Here is a 24,155-nt window from a genome sequence, read left to right on the forward strand (position 1 = left end):
GCCGCTTGCCACCCCAACTACATATCCATGGTTTTCAATGGGTCTGTCCTTGGAGTGGCTAGCCCCTCCCACTGCTTCTCTATTGTTAGCATGCTAGCTTGACCAGAGCTAGCACAGGTATGTCTGCTTGAGCTGGGAGTTGCACCTCCAGCTCTAGACGTAGACATACTCTGGGTCCGCACCGCATGCTTGAGCGGCTAGGAGTCAAGCTCAGCCCACACAACAATCCAGTGTTTTGCTCTATAAAGCCAAACGGAAACTTTCGTTTTTTGATTTTAGGCTTTGATCTTGGTGCCAGACACAACCACCCTGCAGGGATACCCCTGTGATCCACATTTCACATGGATCCTCCCTTCCACCACCAATCCCCCATCTGCACAAGCAATTGTTGAGAATTTTGGAGTTTCAACAAACAGGTCTTTCTCTGGGGAGATACGTCTCAGGAAACCCTTGAGTAAACGACCTCACGAATTTGCAACAACCTGTACCCTGAGCCATGATCTGGAATACTAGTGTTCAAGCTAATCAGAACATACATGTGAATCTGTAGGATGGACTGAAAATTTGACTTTAAACAAAAACTCTGGGCTTGTCTACACTGTTCCATCATGTGGCCCATGTGGTGTAAATTCCAAAGCGCACCAAAATGTTGCAATCCAACTGCCCCATGTGCATCTTATTGGCGTGAGCTAAAAGATACTTATTTTTTGTTAACTCAGCCCTGTCAAACCAGAGTGAAAGGCAAGCACAATGAAATAATTTGCAATATATGCCTGTAATTTTGTACCTGTCAGTATAACAATCAAGTAAATACACTATTTCATCCTCTGTTTGGGAAGTGCAGCAGAGCTAAGAAATGAACAATAATTTAAATACACTATTTAAAACCTAGTTGAACCAATCTTCTGTTTAATAGTGTATCAAGTGACCAGTCATTGTCAAGTAACTACAATACTATAAGAAAGAGCATTCAGGGACAAATCATCACAGGTAAAATATTTTATGTCACTTAACAGCCAAGTAGAGTTTCATATTCTCATTCTATAGATTGAATTGAAGAAATCTAACTGATGTGACTAGATTTCTAGGCATGTTCTGGCGAGTACTGCATCTACCACTGACGTATAGTATGACATGTGAACATGCACAATTTTTTTTAAACCATGCCTACAGAGTAGGATCTAAATAGGACATAAACACATGCAAGACATCCTCTCTTCAATAAAACCATTTACCTATTTCCAGTGTAATATTTTTGAACTCAACACCTATTAAAGTTGACAGATTAAGACAGCTCAAAACAAAGAGAAGCAGCTCAGTAGATTGTAATGAGTGCAACAGGTTATGCTTAATGAAAGCGTTTGGTTGTATTTACTTGTCTCTTTACTCCTTACAGACATTAATTTTATGCATGCCATTTTAAAGACATGAAGTAGTTAAACCAAGAAAGGGGACAAATACAGCAAACCATACACATTTTCCTCTAGCAACACAGTACCATAAAATTTCCCTGCTGCACATAATGGATGCATTTCCATCTCTCTTCCTTGGTCAAACATTGCCACAAGTGTTCTTTTTACAATTCTACAATATTTCAGGATAACAACGGCATTTCATTTTGTATGGACAGTTAAACATGCTCAAGGTTAAGTTTGCAAATAAACGGAGACCGGAAGGAGCCCAGGTAAAGATATCCATTGTGTTCATGTGCCTCACTAATGTAAGTTACCACCATTCCATTGGGATCATGAAAGCTTCTTTTGTAGGATCCAGTTTCGCCAAGTTCTATGACAAGGCTATACTTGGGCACAAACTTCATCACAGTTTCTTGACTTAGCAACTAAAGAAAGAAAAACAGCAAGAGTAAGTTGTCACATACAGTTATTTAACCATGAATTACATAAACTAATCATATATTTAAAAGCAATCGAGGATCATGCCAAACCTTGGCAATAATTAGTGAACAAAATAAGTCTTCAGATTTCAGCTGAAAGTTAACTGCATAGATTTAACATTTTAAGAGCACTGAAAAGTCGACTTTAAAAGCATGACTGATAGAAAATTCACTCATATGTGGAGCTCTGGGATTTACTCAGCATGACACTGATGCACAAGGCAGGAGTGTTCTCACACAGTTTCACGATGTGGTTGATGCCAGTGGCCAAAAATCAAACAGATTTTGTATAGCTCTCAACAGTGCTGCTTATTTGTGACTTGGTCCCCAAGCCTGTCTTCCTCTGTTAATATTCTTTTACCACACCCAGAAAGTAAAAAAAGAAAGTTGTAATGCAGCATGGCAACAGAGAGCTTAACTGAGCTGGCATTTCCATCTTAAATGCCTATTGTTAGTCAAGATTGATTTTTTTTTGAGAGAGAGAAATTTTGGGCTAAAACTTTTTTTTTTTAAATCTGTTAAAATGTCTGGGGATAAAGAATTCAAAAAGTCACATTGACAAAATGTTTTGTTCTTCCTTTTAATTGGGTTTTAATAAAAGGCAATCAAATGCCAACACCTTATGTTGATGCACCAGTGAGGCTGAGAATTTGATAATACGAAAGAAAATACATGTACAGGTAAGAGAGACCGCTGATTGGAAAGACTGCCTTTCCATTTTATAATAGCGTACTCACTATTGGTAATAGCAAGCCTTAAGTTTGCTAACTATAAAATATGCAGATGATGCCTCCAACTAGTATCATGTGGCTTAACTGCAGCTTTAATCAGAGTACCATGATATCTTCCCATGAAAAAGAGCTAAAACAAAGTATTTTCTTCACTTTCAATAAAGTAGTAAACTGGTTTTCCCCTTATCTTAAATACATTTACCTTAAATATTATTCTTTTAATCCATGGTTTTTCAGATATGAAATCCACCATAGAAAATCCAGGATTGGGTCGAACAGCTGACATGGCTACCCAATATCCCCCAGAGCTGCTTAACCGGATATTATCTGGAAAGCCGGGCATGTTTTCTACAAATATATCTGCTCCACCTTTCATTAATCCAGAGACATAGTATCTGTAAAATCACAACAGGATAATCAGGACATCCTCTTAACCTAAACAAAGTTCATACAATAAACTTAAGTTCAATGCATTTTCTACTAAACACAGCTTTTTCTTACTGCTAGCAGAGTGAAGTACAGTATGAACATTCTTCTGTCTGATATGCGTCTAGCAAGGACTACAGCTTGTGCCACCATGCACAAGGATCCAGCTGATGAAAGGAAGAGATTGTAAGCCAGATGTCTCCAGTGAAGGAAAAAACTGGGTAGAACAGGAGTTTTTCGCCTTGTTACTGAAAACTGCAGAGAGGAAGATTTAGTCTCTCTGAAAGATGTTAGCTAACCTGTATGGTGTAGACTGAGATCAAAGTAAAGCCATAAAAGTATTATGAGTCTGGTTTGGGAAGCCAAATATGCAATGATTTAGCTGAAATACCAAGATTTCAGATTCTCACTATAGCACACCTGCAATATCACTGACATTGTAAGAGTTAGTGGGACATATTCTGATGGCTAACATAAAACCAGAGTAACTCCATTGCCTTCTATGGAGTTATTGCTGATCTCTGGTATAGAAACAGAATTTTCCCCACATAATTTATATAAATTGTGGGATTGAGCAATTCAACTCAGTTTACCCATAAAAAACAATATAAAGATATGGTGCTACAGTCTGTCACATCTACCCTATGAACTATGGTAGAGGAAAAGATGTGGTGAGAGCACCAAGTAGAGTGAAGAATTAATTGACTCATGTTTTACAGTCCCCCTTAACTTATATGAGCCTTGCCTCCCCAACTGGGGTCAACTAAATTATAATTTCTAAAGAAATAAAGATAGATCAGAAATAATGCCTATTTGAATTTCAGCTGCTTGTGTAAGTAAAGCAGAGATGCTCAGTGGCTAACTGGAAGTCAGGTTAAATATTCTGAAGCCTGAAAAACCTCTACCAAGCACACTTTTTGAACCCTGCAATCCCTTTTTCCACCAGCCTCACAATAGTTTTGACTTTAGCTCACACTTTATTGTGACCAGAAGGCAAGAATATTAATCTTTTCTTCTTAATGCTGAAAAAAAAAATCACCCAAAACAAGAGACCAGTCCCTGCTGACTGGAGGGCAAAGACACACAATGATATTGTTGTGTGTCCATTTTGCAGAGTGGCAGAGATGTTCTGCTGAATCACACTGTTAACAGATATTCAGACTCTGCAGAGAGCTACTGAAATCCTACCAGTCCCTACCCTATCCACACTAGGGAGATTTTAAAGGTCCCCACCCTTACTGTTTATCCCACCAGTATTAACAGCCTTAATGGAAATGGACCACCAGCTACAGGCACTGTTTTAAGCACCACACTGATTAGATTTGCTCTGAGCCGGCCAAATTAATTGATATGGTGCGTAAACAGTGTCAGCAGCTGTTGACCCATTTCCACTGACTTCCCTCCAGAACCCCAGTGGACTTGGACCAGAGAAAGCTGCACCAGGGTTAAAAATTGCAGGAAATTTTTCAAAAATGTCTCTAATGTAGGCAGGGCTATTGTACCACACGAAGCTTGTTAACTCCAGCTGGATTAAAAGCTAAGTGGGAGTGGCTGCCTAAAGAGAAGCAAGGACCAAGAACAGAAGAGGCTCTGGATGGAAACCCTAATGACAGCCAGACACAGGGAGAAGGGCTACGGCTAACATTTGCGTTGAGTTATTATGCTTTGAGTTACAAATACAGCTAAACTGGGGTGAATATGGATACTAATGCAGTGTTTGTGCACTTTGAGGTCAGGGTAGGGATTCGGTCTACTCCCTTAATGACTGAGAGGCACCCTTATGCCACAGCGATGGGAATCAAATACCCAGATAGATCCATGCACAAGACTAAAATCTGCCTTGATTACACCCTGTGGATCCCTACTTGAAATCAATAGGATTGCATGAGTTGTAAATCAGGGAAGTATTTGGCCCAAGATTTTCTTTTATGCCATGTAGTCACATTGCTTAATGCACTACTGAAAAGGGCTCAGATAGTGATGAGGATGGTATAAAAACCTATATAAAATAGAACAGAAATCAATTTAAATATAAAGTAATTTGATAAAGTAATGTATCCCCAAAGTAATCTCACTCACCTCCTTATTCTAGCTAAGGTCGTTTCTGCTACCAACACAAAATCTTCAGCAGGAGAGAGCTGGACTCCATTCGGAAACCTCAGTCCCACCATTAAGACTTTCACTTCTTTTGTTACAGTGTCATATTCAAGCAGGCTAAAGACAGAACATTACATGTGTACTTAAAGTGAAGTGGGATAAGACAGTTTGCTCAACTGCATTTTGCTTTGCCAGGCATTTCCCTTCCTCTTATTCCTTCAGGTTTTATATGCAAAGAATATGAGAAGCAGAGCATGTAGGGCATATATAAGTTTATTTATTTATGACCTGGAGAGTGGGGCAGAAATACACCAGCTTTTTAAGGTTGCTAGACAATTTTCCATGAGAGAATTTGGGTAAAAAATGTTAATTCCTTTAATTTTAAAAGGCACATTCCACTAGAGAAGATTTACACAAATAGGCTTTCTGAAAGAGGAGGAAATCTCTTACATCTGTTTCATTTCTGCACATGCCAGCTTCTTCCACACATTCTCCCCTTGCCTTTTTCAGAGCAGTGTTATTTACATGGTCTATAAAGACTCAAAGGGTTTTTAAAGAGTTGTCCTGGCTATTCTGATTGGTTTGATCTGCTGTAGGGTAAATGGAATGCTGTACATAGATACTTGCCTTCCATCATCTGTGCCTTCCATAACCAAGAATGAATAATCCCTCCTATGCCATTTACTGCTGGAATCTGTGAAGAAGATTTTCCTCCCATCCCGAGTCAATGTGAGGTCATTCACAAAGGACATTTTGTGACCATCAACTGGTTCACTGGTTGATAATAGCATTTTCACGTCACCTGATTACAAAAAAATAAATAGATCTGCCCATCTTTTATGCTGCCATTCCAATACTCTAAATCCTAACACATTCGGGTAGGTGTTAAATTGGCCCAATATCTTTTCTATCCTTAGAAGAGCAGCTGTCAATGTTATACATCATTTTGAGTGTGTAAAATTTTAAGGTATCAGCATCTGACACTTTATCAATCCACGTCCACGGCGTGCATAGAAATGGTAATGATGAAAAGTGTTAATGATTGTGTTTGCCTTTTTAAAAATTAGCTTATGCATGAGATTTTGTTTCGCTCTAAATATATTTAAAACGAAGCCATTTTTACATTAAAGGGATCAGATACCACTGACCAAGTTTCACAAAGGAGTAGGTTTTCAAATCCATTGAACCCCTAATCTACTCAATACATTTACTTGTAAATTTCCAAAATGAATAGGATAAATTTGGCTGTGATCAACATTTCTGGTGGAGTGTAACAAAGGGAATATAAATCTTACCTTGACTAAAAAGCTGAAAACACAACCTTAACTTTGATATCACTGCTGATGCACCTAAAATATGCTCTTATTTTGCAAGAAATCTACATACACCTCTACCCCGATGTAATGCTGTCCTCGGGGAGCCAAAAAATCTTACTGCGTTATAGGTGAAACCGCCTTATATCGAACTTGCTTTGACCCACTGGAGCACGCAGCCCCGCCCCGCTGGAGGGCTGCTTTACCGTGTTCTATCCAAATTCGTGTTCTATTGGGTTGCGCTATATCAGGATAGAGGTGTATTTCATATATGTCAATCAACTTACAAAAAGTCTCAACTGAAGGAAGACTGAAATCTGTTTCTTCCAGAAATTCCCTCCCCCTCTCCACCAAAAATGTAGAGATGTGTTACTGCAGATCACATATTGGGTTTTGGAAGCTTTTGCTGTATAACATTCACAGCTCTTACTTTAAAAAAAGGTTTCAGGTTTTGGATAGGGTACATAAGGGAGTTTATTTTAGTACTTGTGCTATTTAGAGACCAGACAGTTTATTCAGAGTGGAATAACTGTACTTAGGCTGAGGCACCCTGTGCAGAATTTCAGCCCAGAACAAAAACTTAGTAACAGTTTTGTATCCCCAAGGGGAGGAGGAGGAGGTTTTTTGTTTTTGTTTTGTGGTTTTTTTTTTGCGGGGTGCAATATTGACTGAAATACAGCATAAAACTAGTATCACTGCAAAACTTTTACACAAGAGAAGCTTCATATTGTAGAGAGCCATACACTGTAAAAGCGTTTAAAATGTATTTTCATTTAAAGTATAAACTCAGGCCCTGATCCTGCAATTGGAGCCATGCAAGCAGACCACTGTACCATCCTGCAGTTGGCTCTATAGGGGAGCAGGACTGTTTAATACTTAGGGCACTAGCCTGGGACTTGGGAGACCTAGGTTCAAGACCCTGCTCTGCCACAGACTCCCACTGTGACCTTGGGCAAGTTACTTAACCTCTCTGCTTCAGGCCCCCATCTGTAAAATGTGAATAATAGCACTTCCCTATCTCATGTTGGGGGTAAGGGAGATGCAAGGATAAATGCATTAAGGATTGTGAAATGCTCAGGTAATGGGGAGGTACAGAAGTACCTCAGCTAAATATGCTTTTGTTTAGATAAATCAAGCACCTAGATCTATGGATAAAAAGCACTGGGTAGAAGTTAAGTGCTTTCCAAAAGGTAAGCGTCGGTAGCCCTCTTTATGGTGACGGAAACACAGAGGCACGCAGTGCAAAGTGATTGGGCCAAAGCCACAAAAGTCAAGCAGAGCCAGGAACAGAACCCAAGCTGCCTAACTCATAACTCAGTGCCCAAAGCCAGGGAGGGGAAAAAAACATACCTGTGACAGGATCAATTTCATATATTCCGTAATAGGCATCTGCCACAAACAGGGTATTATTTGGCCCAGCTCTGATGCCAAGGGGTCTCCCGCAGGTGAGCTCATCTTCCCTGGTTCCTTGTGAGATAATTTTACAGCTGTTTTATAGGCACAACAGTTTGTATATAAAGGTATTGAAGCCGACAAGAAAGCCCAAAAATAACAAGACTATATTGCCAGTCCCCCCACCAGCACACTTATAAATATATCATGCTTTCATTTTTCCAACAGGAAATGAATTTTAATGATCAATGAATCAGAGCTGCTCGGTTAGCATTAACACTGCCCTCTACTGACTGGCCTAGCAAAAAACATACCTACCCTAGTTAGGGGTGGTTGAATATTTTCCAAATTTTTTCTTTTGACAGAAGTTTGAAATTTTGATTAAACAAATATTGACCAGAAAGTGGCTGTCCTCATCAAAAAAGTTTGACTTTTTTTTGGTCAGAAAACCCCAAACCAAAAGTATTCTGGTTTTCTGATAAAAAGTCAAAAATTTCTGCTGAAAACAACAAAATACTATTCCTACCTACATGCCTCCAGCTTTCACCCTGACCACACCACACGATCCATCGTCTACAGCCAAGCTCTGCGATACAACCGCATTTGCTCCAACCCCGCAGACAGAGACAAACACCTACAAGATCTCTATCAAGCATTCTTACAACTACAATACCCACCTGCGGAAGTGAAGAAACAGATTGATAGAGCCAGAAGAGTTCCCAGAAGTCACCTACTACAGGACAGGCCTAACAAAGAAAATAACAGAACGCCACCAGCCGTCACCTTCAGCCCCCAACTAAAACCCCTCCAACGCATTATTAAGGATCTACAACCTATCCTGAAGGATGACAACACTCTCACAAATCTTGGGAGACAGGCCAGTCCTTGCCTACAGACAGCCCCCCAACCTGAAGCAAATACTCACCAACAACCACTTACCACACAACAGAACCAGGAACCTATCCTTGCAACAAAGCCCGCTGCCAACTGTGCCCACATATCTATTCAGGGGACACCATCACAGGGCCTAATAACATCAGCCACACTATCAGAGGCTCGTTCACCTGCACATCCACCAATGTGATATATGCCATCATGTGCCAGCAATGCCCCTCTGCCATTTACATTGGTCAAACTGGACAGTCTCTACGTAAAAGAATAAATGGACACAAATCAGATGTCAAGAATTATAACATTCATAAACCAGTCGGAGAACACTTCAACCTCTCTGGTCACGCAATCACAGACATGAAGGTCGCTATCTTACAACAAAAAAACTTCAAATCCAGACTCCAGCGAGAAACTGCTAAATTGGAATTCATTTGCAAATTGGATACTATTAATTTAGGCTTAAATAGAGACTGGGAGTGGCTAAGTCATTATGCAAGGTAGCCTATTTCCCCTTGTTTTTTTCTACCCACCCCCCCGACGTTCTGGTTAAACTTGGATTTATGCTGGAAATGGCCCACCTTGATTATCATGCACATTGTAGGGAGAGTGGTCACTTTGGATAAGCTATTACCAGCAGGAGAGTGAGTTTGTGTGTGTGGTTTTTGGAGGGGGGTGGGGAGGTGAGAAAACCTGGATTTGTGCTGGAAATGGCCCACCTTGATTATCATACACATTTTAAAGAGAGTGGTCACTTTGGATGGGCTATTACCAGCAGGAGAGTGAGTTTGTGGGGTGGGGGCGCGGAGGGTGAGAAAACCTGGATTTGTGCTGGAAATGGCCCAACTTGATGATCACTTTAGATAAGCTATTACCAGCAGGACAGTGGGGTGGGAGGAGGTATTGTTTCATGGTCTCTTTGTATATAATGTCTTCTGCAGTTTCCACAGTATGCATCCGATTAAGTGAGCTGTAGCTCACGAAAGCTCATGCTCAAATAAATTGGTTAGTCTCTAAGGTGCCACTAGTCCTCCTTTTCTTTTTGCGAATACAGACTAACAGGGCTGTTACTCTGAAACAAAATACAAAAGACTTTCCCCCCAACCAGCCCTAACCTCAATACTTCTGACAGCTACCAGAAATTCTCCCTTAGAACAGGCAGTAAAGATCTGTGTTTTCAAAGCAGATATTTAGCACTACTGCCTTTAATGTATATACATGGCTTAGCCATTGACCATAGTGATTTCATAGGCATATACAGTTGAAATCACTGCATTTGCCATTGTAAATTCTACTACCTCGACTACTATACGAGCCGACAAACAACACACACAAGTGTGGTACTAGCACCATGTTAGTAATAACCGGTATTTACTCAGTCACCTTCAAACAACACTCTGTTTGCTAAAACTCCACAGATACGGCAACTAGACAGCACAGCAACAGTAGTAGTCCAGGGTCTACGCAGAGATTCCATTAGGATTACCAGTGGGTATTGAGTTTTAGGAGAGTTTAAATGCACTTCAAAACATCCCCCAAACTTCCTCGCATAGGCTGGAAAACAGCTGCCTGACTATTCTTTGGGGTGTGTTTGGGGTGTGTTTTTAGCCCTCAGTTTTATTAAAAAGGAAATTACGTATTGGGCCAGATCCTTAGGTGGTATAAGCTGACAGCTCTATTGATGTATATCGACATAGCTCCATTGACAGCAATGGAGTGGTGCCATTTACACCAGCTGAGAATCTGGCCTGATGCATGACGAAGTGATGTAGAAAGGCTAAAACAAAGAAAAGCAAGGGTATGCAGCAAAAGGGCTGTATTGTCATCCTTCACCACATTGCGCCCAGGTATTGCGGAGAATTCCCACCTGTCTTTTGTAGGGGTATATCGACACTGCAGTCAGGATAGCACATATAGACATCAAGCAAATCCGTCTTTGATGGAGCTAGCTCACTAAAAGTAACAATGTAACCACAGCAGAACAGGCCAGCTGCCCAAATACAATCCCGCCTGGGATTCCAGCCTGTACCCCTGCTATTTTTTAGCAAGCTAGCTCAATCAAAGCTAGTCTGAAAATACATATGCATGCTGCTTTAAGATTGGGCGTTTAACTTAGACTCTCAGAGCCCTGCTTACAAATTAAGCCCTTTAAAGTAGGCACTACAGTACCTTTAGGTAACATGCAACTAACCCAATTACAAAAACTTAATATATAGCAATTTTAATTTATGCAAATCTTTCCACATTCCTCCTTCAAACAATGTGTCTTATCCACCCAGAAGGGAAAATAAAAGATGAAAGCTTGTTTAACTGATGGAGACAAGATATCTTAGCTATACCTAAATATTTTAATGTCTCCAAATCTCAAACTCTTCAGAGATTACAAAAATAAAATTAAAAAAATCACATCTATAAAACTCTGAAATAGTTAACATTATAAAGCTCCTTTAATCCTGCAGACTATCTAAATTCTTCACAAACTGTATGCAGCATTACTGAGATGCAAACACATTTGGGGAGGATGACAGCAAGCAGGTGGATAACCAGCAAAGCATAGCCTTCATAACAGAGTAGAGAAGAAATTTTGGCCAAGGGAGCCAGGGCAAGTTGTTATTTGTTTTTACACAGTCTTTATAAAAGAATTAACCCATGTAATCTTTAATGGTAAAAAACGCTGAGCAGGACCTGTGTCTTTCACATAGCTTCTGAAATAGCCACAAATTAAGCTGTATGGAACTCCCACTTGTCTGCCTTGAATGATAGAAGAACTTAACCTTTTGCCTATAGGTCCAAGACATTTTCTCTCTTCTCAAGTTTCTACAAGTTGAGAGCTAGATCATGCCATTTTGGTATATTCCAGAGTAAGGGGAGGAGCTCCAATGCCCCAAGAGAGCACAGTGAGGCATCTCCCCCAGAAAATCACAGGTATACAGGTGATCATGGTCACTAATACCTTCAAGAGGCCTGGCCCACTCTCCCAAATGGGGCAGAGGGTTTAAGAGCATGGTCCAACCTCCTCGCTGCCTCTTTTGCTGAAATACACCCCAGAGAGATGGAACAGTGCAATCCTTCCGTTTCCCCAAACCACAAAGAATGCAGTACTGCCTGGGCTATATACAGGCTGCATGAAGTTGAGCAGATGAGCAGGGAAGAGGGATAATACACGCTCCTGGTACTCCCCCAGCCCACACCCCTACGTAAGAGCCACATACAATCTTGTCTTGTATTAAAGAAGGGCAAATCTAATTTGTCATCATCATCAAGGCTCTCTCACCAGGTATTATAGAAGCATTTGAATGCTCTTAAATAAGTCTTACTGTAACTATGCAAGCAGCACCATGTGGACATGAAATCTGACAGCCAAACCCATCAATGCATGTGAAAACAGGAAAGCACAGCCCCAAGCTTGCCTAGGAAAGCTGTGCTCTCTTTGGCTGTCTCTACAGGCAAACACCAGAAGCGAAATATACTACTGATGCCGGGCTACAGCAATACTTTACTAGTGCTTCCACTATGCTGCAGCTGCATTACTGCTGTAAGCAAGTATCCACAGGTGCAAGGGATGTTAGCCAAGACTTTCAGACCTAGAAACCTAAAGTCAGGCTTCTGAACTGACTCACTAACAAAGGTCATAAATATATGAAGCTTCCACTGACTTCGTGAAAGATCATGAGAGAGGCATACTGTCATGCACACATTGTTAATATTCTCATGAACATTAGTTTAACATGTTGGAGTACATGACATTCAATGAGAACTCATCAGCTTTGCATAGGTGCAATGTAGCATACGTAATCAAGGAAATATTGAGAATACATGTCAACTAAGCATGGACATGTTACTGTCGTCTAAAATCCAGCTACTGCACACACGCATTATGCTGTGAAATATGTGAAGATGTGCACCTGCAAAAGAGAGCAAGATTGAACACTAACTTATTAATCATTACAAAATTATCCCATAGTCTTTCAACTGAATGATAAAAGTGTGTAATGGTCATTATTTACTTACTGCATGGACCCTGGCCAAGTCTGGCTAACGTTTTTATTTCCCCATCTTCAATTTTTAGAATCTTTCCATCAGCTGTGCCAGTAAACAGCACATCTGTATAAACAAATGGTATGATTAGCTTGGCTACAAAACTGCTGTAATATACAAAATCTTTTTATAATAATGTAGCACAAATGTCAGCATTGAGCCCACATTCCTCCCACACAAAACGTATTCACTTCAAACACATTTAGTTAAAGATAAATTCTTCCCCATTTATTCTTGTACTTCAACTGAAGTGAGCGGAGAGTGTCCAGGCAACTAAATCACTCAACTAGCTAAATTGGATTCATTCAGATAAAAAGGAGGAGTTGAGTCTCAGAGTAGGTCGCTGGTTTGAATCTGACCATGGACATTAGTGATGGTTCTGTGGCCTCATGTCAGTGAACAGATTTCCACATCACCAAAAAAAGATTCAGACACCACCGTATAAGTCACCTTTGTTACTAGTTTATGCCAGCAACTGAATTATCCTCTCATGCTAGAAATGGTTTCTTCAGGCCTGAAATACACAAGCCGGGATGTTTATACTGATACTGCTTAGGCTGTACCTGATCTGTGAAAAGATTACTTCAGCTCAAGGAATAAATCCAGCACTTCATCATCCAAAACCAAAAATGTTGCTCAGTCAACATTTTGATGCTAAGTCACATGACAGCAATGGGACAAATTTGTTCTTAATATGCCATGATGAGCTCAAGCCCCTCTCTGAACTTTGCCACGGTTCTTTTACCAAAAAAAAAAAAAGGGTACATAAATGATGGGTTAGAAGAATTGCTAAACTGTTGGGCTTTTAAACCTCCAATTTAGCTGCTTGGAAGTGCAATGGTTTACTCCAGAACTGTCAGAGGAAAAACTATTTTGATCTTCAAGAAAGGAACAGCATCTACTTCCTCGAAAAGTTCTAAACTTCCAGCCAGGTCAGAGGTTACGGCCATCTGAAGGCCAGTAATTTGCCTGCAACCACCACCTAGAGAATAGAATCTGAAAGGCTGACTAATTGGGAAGCAGCAGACAGCATCCATATTTTGACTAAACACTTCAACACATGTTTGTGGAGCCAGGCAGTAATAGCAGAAATTAGAGAATGAAAGACTTTGGTAATGATTTACTGAGCACTTTCCCCATAAGGTTAAAGATAACTAGGGCTTTAATAGATCTTTCTAGTTAAGTAGGAAACATGGCAGCAAGAAATGAGGTAAACATACTGTACTAATCAATTCCCACCTTTAAAGGAAACTGCAGAGAGACTGTCTCAGAGAGAAAACTGAAGCTCCAGCTCTTTGTTTACTGTTAGCATTGAAACACCCAAAAACCTGATTCTATGGCTAGGCCTGAATCTCACCACTTTCAGGGCACACTGCAAAATCCACCTGTCACAAAGGCACTTTCCTAAGAAATGGGCACAGAGCCCGTAACTCCATTTGAGTCTGGCCCTTCTGATAAGAAGCTGCTCAGTAGGACACAGTGTGGAGCTAGTAGGGGCTTTCCATGTAATGGGACAAATTTATTTAAAACCACCTCCAACGCATGTATACAGCAGTAATAAAATTTAATGTTTAGGGATCTGATTTACCATTAAATACAATTTATTGACAGTACATTTTATCTTACTGAAATAAAGCTTAATACTCTGAGAAACTCAATTACATAATCATACAGGTGGATAGTTAAAAAAAATCTCTATAACCACTGCGACCTAGTTAAAAAGTTACCCAAGTGAATATCGGAACAATAGTTTCTACAGTTAGGACCTTGATGTCATTAAAGGCCATGTTCCAGAAGGGTAAGGATTTCTTGTGATATCTAAATTACTTACTCCTGGGAAAGGAGGTTACATGGAGATATGTAGTTCTGAGCTGGTGGTTGCTGACCCAAAACAATGCTAAATTGCAGACACATGGAAGCCTGCACAATTTGGTATCCAAGAGATATGTGGCTGAATCAAACTCTTAGCAAAGAAACAACAGTGAAAAGCCACCCTAAATCTCTAAAGTTTTCCGGTGCTTACCACCAATACTGGCAATAGATTCTGGTCCAACAAGTTGGTTTTCAAATATCCTCTCTGCTTGTCTCAACTTAATATTTGGCTCTAATGCACCAGTCAGGAGGGGGGGTTCTTTGAAGCTGTAAAATCAAAATGCAGGTCTCATGATTTTATCACAGAACAGGTACAAAGTCAAATACACTTGAGCAAAAAGTTGAGCAATTTTTCCAGCTTGCCAACTACACTACAAACATGACCGCCGTTTTTGAAACAGTATTTTTCATTTTCCTGGACATCAGCAGACTTTTCTGATGCAATATATCAGCTCTAGCTTGCATCAGGTCTTAGGAAATAAGAGAGTTTTACAACACTAGCGTCTTGATGTTCATTTAAATACAAAAAGAAAAGGAGGACTTGTGGCACCTTAGAGACTAACCAATTTATTTGAGCATAAGCTTTCGTGAGCTACAGCTCACTGTAGCTCACGAAAGCTTATGCTCAAATAAATTGGTTAGTCTCTAAGGTGCCACAAGTCCTCCTTTTCTTTTTGCGGATACAGACTAACACGGCTGCTACTCTGAAACCTGTCGTTTAAATACAAGTCAATTTCAAAGATGTGGTTCAGTAATCTTAAATAGTTGAAATAAAATTCAATTCAATGTTGCTACTTAACTAGTTGATGTTATTATGGCCCCAATCCTTCAACTGGATCCATGCAGATGGACACTTGAGTCCACACACATCTGATTGTAGGTTTGATGCCAGGAGGAGACACAAATCATCCTAGAGAATTATATTCTATACTCCTGAAAGAGCCTTACTAATTGTGACAAACACCTCACTTCAACCCTGATTCTGTGCTTATTTACACATATGACTAGTCTCCCCACTGAACGTACATGCATAGTTATGTAACAGCTGCAATCTTGGCCAACATCAGGGTCTTAACCAGGATCTCCACAGCTAAAAGTCTCTGAACTAAAGAGCTATACTTTCTGACTGGGACCATAACAGACTCTCAGCATCTGTGGATTGGGAATAGAGGGGGCCACACACTGACCAGTAGGTTACATTTACTTACATGAATAAGCTTTGAAGGATTGGAGCCTGTAAACCTGACTGATGTGCCTAGTAGCAACTGGGAAGGTAGAGAATTCCAATTTCTGTTACAAATAATCTAGATACATTTAAGTATAGCATTAGCAGAGCAGTGATAATTAGTTTGGCTTTGAGGGTGCTTTTTTAAAAATCTAGTAAACAAATTAGTAATATTCTTAGGCTCATATTCTGCAATCTGATCCACAGGGGGTCTGTGTTCAATGTGGTTCCCCATTGACTTCAGTAAAACTTCATGCAGGCATAAGGGTTCTCTGCAGCAGATACGATTGCTGGACTACAGTCTTGGACTGTAGCACTTTGGGACAGACACTGTGGCCTTTGTATGTATTTGTATAGTGCTTATAACAATGGGACCCCCAACCCTACTTCTGCACACTACTGCTTGATATTAAACAAAAACCATAAAAACTCTGTGAAATTGAGTCCCACCCCGGGCTCACACCTTGGGCTGTCACCCTCAGGCTCGGGGTGGGGGGAGAACGGCTGCAGCTGTGAGCCCCGCATGGCTGTCAGTGCCCCCACTTCAGCTGGTGCAAGCACTCCTGGTGAGGACACACACCATCAACAGAAGGAGGATAGTGTGGACACCAATAGCTGATTGAATTACTGTGGTGGCTGTAGGTCAACCTAAATGTAGTCTACCTAATTTTGAAGTGTAAATAAGCCCTCAGTAACTTCATGAAAGTTGACTAAATCTTATCCACCAACATAGAACCAGTATTAAAAGTTACCTTGCAATAAAATTCAGTTAAAACACAGCTCACCTTAGAGGTTGAGGATCTATTGGACATTCCAGAAGAACTATTGCTCCAAGCAAGGGAATAATTAGGCACACAGCCAAAATCATGAAGGTCATACGGAACACCTTGCTGCTGTAAGTACTGCCACACACAAACAAAAAAGTTAGGATTAGAGCATAAACACAACCTTAAGATTTTAAGAATTCTCATCACAAAATTGTTTTTGAAAAGCCCACTTTTCTGCTTTCATCCCCACTACACACACACACCCCTCTTCATGCTCAACCACCTGCTAAATCACGTAGTCCGCATAAAATCAGGTCTGTCATCTGTTTGAATACAGTATTATATGTATACAATGCATGGATACTCTAGTTATGATACATCAGAAATACATATGGATAGACTACTACCTACCTTCTAAATTAACTTTGAGTCCAGTCTGGAAACTTCAATTCCAGTAGCTAATATTGCTGCCAAGAATAAGTTACCTCAACTAACTGGAACAAAAGAGCTATTGAAGTACTTTAAAGAAACACTTCCTTAATTTAGTGAGACTTATCTTGAAACTCATAATATAAGGTTGTGATGTTCCCATCTAGTGTTACCTGGACTGGTTATCTGCTAGATCACTCCAATCTTTGACTCTGGGAACCAGCTTTACCCCGCTCTGCTGTGAGAACCCCCTACTCCTGGGCTGTTCACGCACAGCCTCTGGCATGTACGCTGCTCCCAGCTACTTGAACCGAATGACACTAGCCACTATCTCTGGTCCCAGACACAACCCTAAGAACTTCCGTCTTGCAGTGTCCAGTTACACCCGCTGGACGCTGCAAGCTTATATTAGTTCATCAATTTAACAAAGAAATTGATATGTACCAGGCTGGTTATCCCAAGGGGAGTCTCTGCCACACTTCAAACCAAACGCACTACTTCATGGAGAATAGATTTATTAACTATGAAAGATAGATTTTAAGTGATTATAAGTCAAAGCATAACAAGTTAGATTTGGTCAGATAAAATAAAAGCAAAATGCAGTCTAAGCTGATCTGAACACTTTCAATGCCCTTACAAACTTAGATGCTTCTCACCACAGGCTGGCTGGTTGCTCTTCAGCCAGGCTCTCCCCTTAGATCAGTGCTTCAGTCACTTGGTGAGGTGTCTGTAGATGTAGGTGGGAGAGAGAGCATGGCAAATGTCTCTCCCTTTTATTATGTCCTTTCTTCCCTCTTGACTTTGCCCACCCCCCCTTTCAGAGTCAGGTGAACATTGCCTCATTGCAGTTCCAAACTGACCAAAGGAAGGGGGCATGACTCACTCGAGAGTCTAACAGATTCTTTTGCTGCTGCCTAGGCCAGCGTCTTTTGTTTCTGTGAGGCTGGGCTAGGCTAGTCCCATATCTGCCCTGATGAGGTGTTTATTTTAAGCTATGAGGATACATTTTCAACCTCATAACTACATAAATGAAATTATAACCTATAACATTACTGTAACAATAACATTACTATAACAACCAAGCTCAGTGCATCACGAGCCTTCCGAAGACACCCAATATGACAAACTTTGCATTGGATACCACACAACCATTTTATAAAGATGAACATGGGAGTGTAGGATGTTTCCCCAAGGTACAGAACGTCAAAAGAGTGAATATGAATAAACCCTTCAGTTCACCCATTCAGGACACAATATCCTTCAAAACATGAAACAAGACACTGAACTCTAAAGTAACAAGCCTAAAACTGAGAATGTGTGAACAGCAAGCTAATCATGACGCTCAGAAAACAAAACAGAAATACAAACAATACCTTCCCAAACCCGATGGCAGAATTTTGCCCTGGGAGTACAACAGACTTCCGGAAGATATAGTAAGGCAGCCCATCTGCTGACAGTAGCCTGTGTTCTCCATATTTACCATGAGAACCATGTTCCTCACTCTTGAAAAATATCATGATCGTGACAGTCTGTTGCTCTCTGAAGTTGGCCAGAACTCTTCCTTGGAGTTCAAAGGTGTAAAAGCCAAGAATTATCCCCAAGTGTCTACAGAGAAAATTCAAGACTGAATACAGTTCCTCTGACATGACCCTGACAGGTCCCTCAAGTACTGAAATGGATTAGATTTTACACATTTACATGGCCCATGTTAAGGAAAAGTTAGTATATGTGACTCCACTTTGGTTTGGGGCCCACCATTGTCTAAAAGCAAGCACATCATGCACCAGGAGGAGTGTTCCTTAGATACTGCATTCCTGTGAAAACACTCCCCCTTGTTTCCAGCCTGTCTCGACTCCCGGTTTCTGTTCTTTGTCTGTTCCTAACTCCCTGCCTCCTGGCCTTGTGATGTGGGCCTCCCATCCTGGTAAGAAAGGTTACTGATGCATTGCTTTAGGACCATGTTGTGTAGCTGAAGTAATAATTTAGCACGGGGAATGTACCTAGCATGGACAGGGGGTAGATAAGGAAAGGGTCTGTCTATTGGCTAAGGTTTCCGATGCACGAGGGCAACATGCTTTGCTAAAAGGTAGATAATCTTTGTATAACCTGCATTTGGGGTCCCCTTCTGACTAGCAGGGGGCACCACGCTCGAGCGTAATAAACTTAATATCTTTGGAAACTCTGCAGTTGTAGACTTTGTTCGTGTGCCTCAACCTAGACTCGAACTGCGCGTGACCTATCAGGTATAATTCGCAACACCCAGGTAGAAAGGAAAATATATACTGTTTTTCTGTGCAGGCACACCAGGGCTGCACAACCTTCCTCGATGCAAACACGGTCATCTTTTGGGAATGGTTCTTGCATAAATTTTTTTTTACTGTAACAAGCCCAAAGACACAGAGTAAGCTTCCAGAGAAGAAAAATGCATGGATTTTTGGGGCGTTTGTGGCTTGAATTGAAAAGGCAGCCACTGAGACTTTCAGCTGCTCTCTAAAACAGCCATTGGCATATACCCGATCTCCTTGCAGTATCAATTAAACCAACAGCAATAGTACCTTGTGATGGCATACATTAATCCTTGGAACCTTTCCAAGGTATTGTCCTTGATCAGCCAACATCCAAATAGGGGAGAAATGTGTGTCGCCGCCCTGTGTACAAATATCGCTGTGACCACTAGGCAGTTAGCACATACACAAGGTGCTGACACCAGCCCTAGAGTTAATCTTTGGGATTGTTAGTGCTGTTCCCTATCTGAAAAATCTAAGTAGAATTGGATTTGTTCCTATTTGTGTGTAAGTATCCACAAATTTGAGCATGTAGCTAGTCATGTTCCTTTTGCAGAGGCATGATTGTTGGCAACCCAGTTCTGACTGCAACTGACAGGATCTATTGTTGTAGAGCCTGGCCACTCTAGGCAGGCACTGCTTGGTAGCTGCTCAGTCAGAATGGGCACAGCACACAGCAGGCCTTTCCAGGAGGCGTTGCACATACTAAGCTGTCCTGAGGCGACAGCTAGGCAACAGACTACTTGTGGTAGCGCTGAGCCAGACTGAGGCCAGGATATTTGGCACAAGGCTGCCCCAAAGCAGCAGACAGGGATCAGGCCAAAAATGCCATTGTCACTGCTTTGTTTGTTGCCATGAAGATCAACCCTTTAGTGCTCTTCCACAGTTCAGATGCTTTCCAAGGGGACCACCTATGGGTGTTCCCCTCCCGCCAGTTATCTTTTGCATTTTAAAACCATTCATCTGGAGCTGTGTGTTATTGGTAGCAATTGCTCCACTTCTCCCTCCTGTGCACCTGCACCAGCCCTCTCACACTTCTGGGTAACTCAGGGAGTTACAGTAGCATTCCCCATATCAGGCTCCTCCATCTTCCTCAGCTGCATTACAGCAGCAAGCCCCATTTCCAATCACCACCACCTAAACTGAGCCATTCTGGGAGCTGCCTTAAACCAATTCCTTCATCTCCTCTAGGCCAAGCATCTGCTGTCCCTACAACAATCACCGTGTTTAGAACTTGCACCTCAAAAGCTTCAACACCAGCTTCCCGGGCACTCCTGGCCTCTGCACCAGCAGCCTTGGAATTGAAAGGTGGAAGCAGAGAATGAGAGGCAGGTAGAGGTCCTGATTAAAGTTGGCCTCAACTCTACATCTCTATACATTAGTTAACCAATAACCGAAACCTCTCAAAAGATATAGGCTCAATATCGTCAGAACTGTCAGAAATCACTCTGAGCTAAGAGCTTCAACCAAAACCTCTTTATAACAGCTGAAAACTACTTAAAAAACAAGTGTGCATCAGAGAGAAAACTGAAACTTAGCTGCTGAAGCCCACTTAAACTTCAGTAAAATCTTGCTTTCCAAGGTAAAGGTTACATTTCTGACCCCAACTAAACAACTGACAAAAGAAAGAAAGAGTACGAAAAAGATTTGAAACCTCACATTCCTATGATTCAGGAGCTGCTAAAAATCCCTTTAATAAAAAAAAGACAGAATACAGACAACTCTCTATATTCCAAACTGTGGGCAATAAGGTGAATGACTGGAGTTAAAATTTACTAATTTTGATAAGCAAGATGTGAATCCTTAGATAAGATTAGACCTCAAGAACCCAACATATCTGGAATCCAGCTCTAGAATCCTAAAGGACAGACAAGGTCTCCAGCAAGCAGCACAGTAATGGCCCCTCTTTCTGACTGAAGAGGCGGAGAGATACTTCTGGAAGCAGGACAAAAAAGATCAGGCAGAAACTAATGGGTTCAAGAGTCAGCTGTGTCCTGACCTCCAGTGCAGCCTAGCTGGATAGGTGCTGAATGGGCCTGGAAATGATTTTGCTAAAGGCAGTGCAGCTTCATTCCTTTTTCCAACAAAACTCTCAGTTGTCTACTAATTTAAAAAAACCTACTTGTTTTGGGAGGTGAACTAATTTACACTTGCCATCTAAGATAACAGGAAAATACAAAACACACCATAAATGAATCACACCCCTCTTGTAATTGGTGGGCAGAGTACATATCCACAAACATCCCAAGCTATTCAAGCTAGATCAACAACTTAGATATTGGGAAAAAATACATGTAACTCTCTACAGTTGCTTTTTTGTTAGACACTGTTGGTTGAAATAAATCATTGTGTCTCTTTTTCTTTATATTAAGATCACTTGAGTTCAAGAGCACTCTGTAAATGTATCCTATCACATTACTGAAAACAGTACATTTTCTTTTAAAATAAGGAAGGAAAGCCCTGGCAGATGGTTCCTTTGTACCAAGCCAGGAAGAGGGGGCTGCTGAAGCTGGCTTATCATCTTGGAGCAGGAAGTATCGAGACAGGTTACCAAAGCAACCATCCCTAATATTTCTTCCATTTCAGAACAGTGTCAAGACAGAAGGAGGGAGACTGGTGCAACAAGCGGTCCCAGCCACTGGACTAGTGCAGGACACATCAAGGCAGGAAAAAGAAGTTGTCAAAGTAACTGAGCCTGGCTGGCACCTCCTAATACCTGGAAAAACTGTTGAAACAACCAGTCCTTGTAGCCACATCCTCTTAGGCCAGGAAGTGTTGAAGCAGCAAGAGGCAGATTGCTGAGGCAGCAAATCTTGTTGAACCTCTCTGACAGAAGATATGTCAAGGGAGTTAAGATGTGCCATATGTACCTTATAGGTGTACACCCTCAGCCTGAAGGATGAGAGCTCCTAATTAGAGAGGCATGGCAACCAGGTATACTATAGGGCAATACACAAACAAAGCCACCAATGGTAGCTACTTTCTTCTGATGAACCTGGATGACAAAGGAAAGAGGAAAAATAATTTGCAAGACATCAGGATCAAAAGAAACAGAAAACCAATATAATCCAAGGCTGTGCAAATCACCAACTGCCAAATCCAAGACAAAAAACAATTAAAAGGGTAGAAAATAAAAATGGCCACAATCATATCAATCAGTTATAACTATTACCTTTAGAAATGTGTAGTTTATTCCCTGGTTATGCAGATTTACATGAAGCTTACTGAATAAAAAAATGACAGTTTAAAATGGAATCTTTTAATCTAGCTGTGTTGAAAAAACATTTTAAAGCTATTGCATTATATGGCCTAAAATTAAGTATGAACTGTAAATTTACACTGCTGCAAAACAGTCAATAGGACAACACAAGTACAACCAAAAGCAGAACTTGGCCCACTGAACGCATCCGATGAAGAGAGCTGTAGCTCACGAAAGCTTATGCGCAAATAAATTGGTTAGTCTCTAAGGTGCCACAAGGACTCCTTTTCTTTTTGCGGATACAGACTAACACGGCTGCTACTCTGAAAGAAATGCAGGAGTAACTCTGGCCTGGTTAATGTGTATTTGTGTTGTTTTAAAAATAGGTTTTGACATAAAAGTCTCAAAAGCACAAAATAGTATCGCTCAATTAAAAACCTCTTCTGCCAGAGAAATCTGTTAGAAGTATACAATGTGGAAAAAGCCCACCACCTTTAGACTCTGATTATCCGCACCAAATATAGAGTGAAAGTCTGACATTCCCCGGTCCCTAAAGGAAGTACGATGTTGACCAAGAAAAACACCAACAAGAGACGTTGCAAAATGGGGAATGGTTACAACATAAATACTATTTACTCCAGAAGAGATCTAGGGATGAGGGGAATGAAGTGCCATGAGAGGCCTATGAAACAAGAGATCTGAAATACTCCGCCAGGCCATTGCCACCTACACCCCCAAGAGATCTCTCTTCCATGTCTAGACACCCCTTTTCATGTAAAGACCCCAGACACCCAAGCATTAGCACCCCACAGTGTACCCCAAGCCACCACAAGGTACAAAGCCAGGCTCTGGCCATTAGCACCTCCTCCCTCCCCCTACTGCCCCCCCTCCCAGAGGGAGTGCCCCAACCCCCATTTCCAGTGCACTAAAACTAAACCATGCCCCACTCCCCCCCCTTCCCTCAGCAAGGTCAGCTCTTCCTCCCTCCCCCTCCTATTCCCCCCCTTCCCTCAGCAAGATCAGCTCTTCCTCCCTCCCCCTCCTATTCCCCCCCTTCCCTCAGCAAGATCAGCTCTTCCTCCCTCCCCCTCCTACTCCCCCCAGCTCTTCCTCCCTCCTACTCACCTCCCGCCCCTCAGGCGGGGTCAGCTCTTCCTCCCCCATTTCTCCCCCCACCCAGCAGCAAGGTCAGCCCTTCCTCCCCAGCGAGGTCAGCTTTTCCTCCCTCTCCTCTCTATCCACCCCCACCCAGGGGTGCTGGGAGCGGCCCACACCTGCCATCCTTGGCCGCCTGAGCCGGGGTGTCCTCCGTGATGACCTGGGGCCGCAGAGCGCGGCGCTGCCGCAGGCCCTCAGCCTCATTCATGCTGGCCAGCGCCTCAGCCCACCCCGGGCCCACACAGGCGCGCCCCGCCCCCGCTCAGCCCCGCCCCATAGCGTCCCGCCCCCGCTCAGCCCCGCCCCACAGCGCCGCGCGCGCCCGAGACCCGCTCAGCCCCGCCCCACGGCGCCCCGCACGCGCGCGAGCCCCGCTCAGCCCCGCCCCACAGCGCCGCGCACGCCCCCGAGCCCCGCTCAGCCCCGCCTCACAGCGCCGCG

General features: G+C 41.9%; 1 protein-coding gene across 3 annotated transcripts; it reads right to left on the reverse strand.

The window, feature by feature from the left end:
- Window positions 1–880: 880 nt before the first annotated feature.
- APMAP (adipocyte plasma membrane associated protein) lies at window positions 881–23,978 on the reverse strand. 3 transcript variants are annotated; one of them, XM_073339932.1, is made up of 10 exons: window positions 23,831–23,906; window positions 22,228–22,352; window positions 16,662–16,778; window positions 14,803–14,918; window positions 12,753–12,845; window positions 7,812–7,928; window positions 5,776–5,950; window positions 5,131–5,265; window positions 2,828–3,020; window positions 881–1,840 (listed from the first exon to the last, which is right to left on the reverse strand). In XM_073339932.1, exons 3-10 carry the CDS (start codon window positions 16,751–16,753, stop codon window positions 1,631–1,633), a joined length of 1,131 nt encoding a protein of 376 aa, XP_073196033.1. In that variant the 5' UTR covers window positions 16,754–16,778; window positions 22,228–22,352; window positions 23,831–23,906; the 3' UTR covers window positions 881–1,630. The 3 variants fall into 3 exon arrangements, with proteins under 3 accessions (XP_073196033.1, XP_073196032.1, XP_073196031.1); XM_073339931.1 differs by lacking the exon at window positions 22,228–22,352 and adding an exon at window positions 17,729–17,799 and having other exon boundaries at window positions 23,831–23,905; XM_073339930.1 differs by lacking the exon at window positions 22,228–22,352 and having other exon boundaries at window positions 23,831–23,978.
- Between the last annotated feature and the right edge of the window lie 177 nt (window positions 23,979–24,155).

The sequence above is a fragment of the Lepidochelys kempii genome, chromosome 3 (assembly GCF_965140265.1).
Source record: "Lepidochelys kempii isolate rLepKem1 chromosome 3, rLepKem1.hap2, whole genome shotgun sequence".
Lineage (NCBI taxonomy): Eukaryota > Metazoa > Chordata > Testudines > Cheloniidae > Lepidochelys > Lepidochelys kempii.